This window comes from Lissotriton helveticus, chromosome 9, assembly GCF_964261635.1.
Source record: "Lissotriton helveticus chromosome 9, aLisHel1.1, whole genome shotgun sequence".
In the NCBI taxonomy this organism is placed as follows: domain Eukaryota; kingdom Metazoa; phylum Chordata; class Amphibia; order Caudata; family Salamandridae; genus Lissotriton; species Lissotriton helveticus.
In genome coordinates this window covers 1,229,362,250-1,229,368,249 of record NC_136070.1, presented here as the reverse complement: position 1 = coordinate 1,229,368,249, position 6,000 = coordinate 1,229,362,250, and the positions used below count along the sequence as shown (strand labels likewise).

The 6,000-nt window shown below is 41.9% G+C and overlaps 1 protein-coding gene across 1 annotated transcript in view; it reads left to right on the top strand.

Moving 5' to 3' along the window:
- The first annotated feature begins 2,664 nt into the window (after window positions 1-2,664).
- LOC144783454 (uncharacterized) overlaps window positions 2,665-6,000 on the top strand; it is a 28,914-nt gene continuing 25,578 nt past the window's right edge. Inside the window, exon 1 of the mRNA XM_078662427.1 lies at window positions 2,665-2,791. Coding sequence (XP_078518553.1) covers window positions 2,679-2,791 — 113 coding nt within the window. The 5' untranslated portion in view covers window positions 2,665-2,678. The remainder of the gene's footprint in view (window positions 2,792-6,000) is intronic.

The window sequence follows — 6,000 nt, the reverse complement described above, 5'->3', positions numbered from 1 at the left end:
AAGTGGAAAGTGGACAGTTAGTATTTGCACTTTTACTGAGGAAATACCTACAAAATAAAGTGCGATAAGCCCTAAGATAGGGCTAGTGATGTAGTGGTCCATTTGTCTTTGTATGGTTACCATAATTTTAAGGGATAATACAAATGGTTCCCTTCCCCCACCCCAAAAAAAACCCTCTCCCACTCCCTCAGACCCTACAGAAAGGTGGTCCATCGTGGTAAATTTTTTTAGATTTTCCCCATTCCTCTTGTGCAGCGCAGCGCTGAGATGCTCCTTCGGGAGCGATTTGCACAATACCATGGGGCATATGTAGGTAATTCACATTTTGCGATTCTCAAATAGCGATTTTTAAGGAATCGCTATTTGAGAATTGCAAAATGGAATGTAGGTAAAAAATCGCAATATTTTTACAAATCTCTAAAATTCCTTAATTGCGATTAGCAAATTGCGAATCGCAATTAAGGAATGAGTGTCCCATTCATTCCTATGGGCCAAGGGGCCCATAGGAATGAATGGGGATACATTCTCGATTTGCAATTTTCTATGAGAAAAACGCAATTTGAGAATCGCAATTCCAAGGGTGCCAGGGTGTCCAAAGGACACCTGTTGCACCCCTGGAATGTGCCTGTAAATACATGTGGCAACACATTCATGCCCTAAGGGCATGTCTGTGTGCCACATGAAACTTTGAATTTTAAAAAAAAATGCATTTTGACAGGAAATCGCAAAATATCATCTACTTGAAGTAGGTGGTATTATGCGATTCCTTAAGCCAAAATCGCAATTTTAAAGGCACCCCTACATATCATTTAAGGAATCGCAAAATTACGATTTCTTAAATGCTTGAGCAAAATAAGGAATCACAATTTTTGCGGTTCCTTATTTTGGTAAGTGTCACCTACATACCAAAAGGCCGTTTGCGATTCGCAAACGCAGGAATTCTTTGAAGGGCCTACATATGCCCCCATGTGTCCAAATAATAAATAATGATATTAATAATAATAATGATCAGTGAGTGGCACCGGAATTTAGAGGCAATAGGTGCCTTATTGAGGGTTGGGTGTAAATGTATTGTTATTGACATTTGAATGGTGCATTTGGTAGTAGTTCAGAACTATATTGCAAACTTCCAAACATTGGCTGTCATTGCAAAAATATTTCATGCCTGCTTGGGTGTGGGAGAAAATGCTACAAAGGAACTCAGGCAAGGAGCCAGAGAAAAAGACATTCTTATAATTACAGAACCTAATATTTGGTAGATTTTCAGGAAGGCTCACTGATGACGTTTGGATAAACAAGGCATTAGAATGTAGGCATGCAGGCGTTATGTGAGCATGGCCAGATATTTATCATAATTTTTAAGATCCAGACACCACATTGTGTACTCTGCTTTGGTATAATCTAGGATTTCTAGAGAAGTTTTTCACACATGACTAGTGTTGCTTTGAACAAACCTACATTACAATTTGTGGGAAAACTATAATTATTTTAAAGTCTCTTCAAGAAATTACACAAATCATTTTCAATTTTCCACAAAGCTTTATCTTGAAATGTTTCCATCCCAAGGATAAATGGGAAGATGTTGCGGATCATACAGATCTCTCGAACACTTGATAGAGCCAATCAACAGCTACTGAAGAGGCAGTATAGTGTAGCGGGTAGATCAGACTCGTAATATGTCTTTTACTCATTCTGATATCAAAAGCATGGAGTGCTAGTTCAGAAAGCAAATATATGTTAAGCACACAACATCAATTATATATATATATATATATATATATGCATCCCTTTCGATTGCTCATTTCAAACGATGTTAAGAACATTCAACGTGAAGGTCAGAATAAAATATTCTTTACTTATTCTCATACACAATGATAGTCCTGATTCCAGTCCTAGCCCTTTCTATCCATTCAAGTTGGAGATGATTATTTCTGGCAATGGATTAAAGACGCCTCTACATAGGTCTTGTGCTGAAATTGATTTAATTAACTAATAACTTGATAATATATAAAATGTAAAGATATTTGGAATTGTATGAACATTTTCTTGATGTATCAACCTACTCTCTAATTTAAATATTAAAAAAATGGATGAATTTATGTGCAATAGTTTAGAAAATTTGGAAAGCAATACTCATGATTTATTTAATCTAACTATCAAATTGCCTTGCTCTTTCACTTGTTTTTCTATTTTTGTCTTTACTTCAAATTCTTATTTTCATTTTCCCTTCCATTATCATGTAACACTTGCAATATTTGCAGTTGGTATATACTTATCCGGTAATGAGAGACGCAAAAGAATTGGAAATGCTTGAGCTGGTAAAGCAGTTCAAGATGCCTCAAAATGTGCTTTCTGGCACAATTTCAATGATACGCCCCCTATGCAGTGGGAAGCAATCAAACCTATGTTGATTGCTATTGTGATGCCACAGACAAGCTAAAACATGATGCTAAAAGACACCCAAGGTGCTCCCTATGAGTTAGAAGTATTAAATGAAGTGTTAGCAGAGTCAGTTCCATAACCTGTTTGTGTCTTTGATAATCCCCATCTACTCTGCTTCACTATCAGTCCTAGGAGCACATATATCACTAAAACCAGCACTGATTTCACATACTTACTATCTAATGTTGCTGTTCTTTGAAAGGTTACCTAGGCAGCCACAGTCAACCAGTGCCCAAATGGAGGATGCTTCAGAAGACAATGTCGACAAAATTTTTGTAAGTGAACAGCTTCAACAGAATCAACAGATGACACCAAGATCAAAACGCTGCCTAGAGATCACATCTATCAGGTTGGTCACTTACCACATTTGTCAATACGATTTTCACATGTTAATCAACCAATACTACTTCTGCAAACTCAGAAAATATAATGTGCTTATTTACATTTCTATGGGGCTAAAGATACTCTGTACAGACCTGTTCACGTATATTAAATATTAACCTTAGTATAAATGTTGCACGTTAAGATCCTTAATGAGGAAGACTTTTGTGAAACAGGGTGACATGAGTTGTGGCAGAATGCTGGTGGCTGTTAACTGGGTTTCAATGTCCTTTATCTACTTATTTTAATCCCTTACAACTATATTTGTTGCTTTATTTTGTTATTGTATGTGTTTATTATGTGCTTTAATTTGTGCTAGTGGCCTGGGTTTACTTTAGAGGACTGGAAATCCCTCAAATATTCCAATATATACACAGTTGGCACCATGCTTTATTCTGCCCTACAGATTAAGACCGCCTTCCCCAGGATAATCAAATTATTCACACTGATGATCAGCCTAAAGATGATCCAGAGTAGCAGCCATAGTCCATAACTTCATCTGATTTGCTTTTAGCCAACCACCAGATCACCAGCCTTTAAACAGTTATTAAAAACATTTTCCTGGTTCTCTACCACATCCTTGAGTATTGATAACCACGTCACCTGCTCCCACAGCTCTCTTTTCACCACATCCTTCCTGGCGCTTCTACTTGGCCCTCGAATCTCATAATTCTTGAAGAGCTCCCTCCTGGACGACCGCTCACAGAAATTCAGCATGACTGCCAAAATGTACCTGTATCACTAGTCTGCTTCTTCTGTGTGTTCAGTGACATGCCTTCACAGCTTCATAAGGAGAGGGTTATCTGCCTTCATCTGCACTACAATGAAAATAATATGCAAGTAAAGCCCCTGAAAGACACTAAAGTTTCTAAACTATGGTAAAATGGTAATCTCAACACAGGAAGACGCAACCTGAGACTAGCGGAATGTCAATGGAGATCTAACCCATCCCTTGAGCACCTCAAGCACGTCAAGCACCTGAGATCATTGAGTAACAGATCCTACAAAAACATCAGAACCTCAAAAGCAAATTTCTTCAGAAATTAACTAGATCAAGCAAGTATCCGACCCAAAAAACTGTTTGATCTCATTAAAGCACAATCGAACTTCGCACAAATCAATCACTGCCTGGATCCAGTTCACTACCAAATTCAGAGGAATTTGCCTCCTTCTTTCTGCAGAACCCATGAGAAATTACCTGCAGGCTGCTTTGGAACAGATTCCTCCCTGTCCCAACACAGCCCCTCTTCCCCAACGCCTACCATTCTAGGGCGTTCTTCTGGGCATTTCACCAAACACAGCGCCTCATGGAACACTTTCAGAACCTTCGATAAAGATAGCATTCATAAAATCTTAACTAGGCTGGAACTCTCAAACCACTTTAAAGACCCTATTTCCTCTAAATTCTTCAAGGAAATCATACCCTCAATACTCCCAATCTTGACCAAGATTGTTAATGCCTCTCTCCTTCAAGGCCCCATCCCTGACTGCCTAAAGTCAACTTACCCCCATCCTGGAAAAACTAAAAGCGGACCTAACTGCCATTAACAACTTTCGACTTATTTTCAATGTCCCTACCCTGGTGAAGCTCCTGGAAAAATGTGTCCACATACAACTCTGTTTCCACATCAGTCAGTTCCAACTATAAGACCAGTTTCAATCTGGTTTCTGTGCAGGACACAGCACTGAATCAGCAATGACATGCATTGTGGACGATGCACTAAAAATGCTGGTTCAGAACCAAGCTTGTTTCTTAGTCTTCCTTGACCTACCATCAGCATTTGATATAGACAAGCATTTAAACCTCTTACACCTTTTAGAACACTGTATGGGCCTAACAGGAACAGTCCTTAACTGGTTCTCCTCCTATTTCCAAAACAGGTCTAAAAGAGTCAAGCCTAAGCACTCACTATAGCAGACCACACCGATCACATTGGGACTCCCACAAGCCTCCTCTCTTTCGCCCACTCTCTTCAACCTATTCATGGAGCCTCTAACAGAAATTCAAAGCTCATCCAACATCCACTATCACATGTGTGCCAACAATACCCAACTATACCTAAAGGTCTCCACTCCAGAAGACAACATTGCCTTCAACACAGCTCTAAAGAAAAATCAAAACTGGCTAGCAACCAATCACCTCAAACTAAGGGGCCTATTAGGATGGCGGACGGACCTGCGTCCGTCCGCCACCCCCGAGGTGGAGGGACCGTCCGCAGGGGCAGCGGTGGTCCCTCCGGTGCAATTAGGATGTGACCGTCACCCTGGCGGTCACACCCCGTATCTTTAACCGTGCGGCGGGTGCTGCTTGAAGCAGCACCCGCCGCAAGGTTAAAAATGCATGCTTCACATTTACATGCACAAAGCGGCAGGCACCGCGCGGTGCCTGTCGCTTTGTGCATATAAATGCTGGGGGGTACCATAGGTACCCCCCATGTGCACCCCCTACCCTCCGACACCCTGGGGGCCCGCAACGGGCCCCCAAACACCAAAGACCACATGCTTTTCCACGTCGGAAAAGCCGCCGCGGAAAAGCATGTTTTCTGCCCCATCCTAATATGGCTGGCGGTGTCTGATAGACACCGCCACCATATTAGAGCTTTTCCGCCATGGTCGGAAGGCGACCGCGGCGGAAAAGCGGCAGATGGTCTTCCCATCCCCCGATGACCCCCCAGCCATCCTAATCTGGCTTTGTAGGCACCGCAGCGGTGAATCCGCATCCTCGGGCCGGCGGTGGCTTCCGCCGGCCCGGAGGATGCTGATTCACCGCAATCCTAATCGGCCCCTAACTTCCCAAAAACATGAACTGCTCCTTATCGCCCCACCCAATCAGTTGCAGGTCATTGAGGAATGGCTAACAGCCCTCAACTACACTCCACAAATCATTAACTCTGCAAAATCTCTGGCCGCAACTCTTGACCAGACTCTCAACATGCAAAAGAACATCAGTGCCGCCACCAAAGCAGCAAATGCCCAAATAAGTATTTTAAGAAAATTAAACCCTTTCCTTCCCTCGAACAACTTCAGGCATGCAGTACAAGCCCTAGAGATTCCCACGGTTGGACTATGGTAGTGCAACCCTTTCTGGACTACCCAGGTCTAAACCGGCTCCTCTAAGGGCCTCGCTCAACTCTGCGGCTAGACTTATCACTGGTCAAAAAATAAAACCTCAGATCT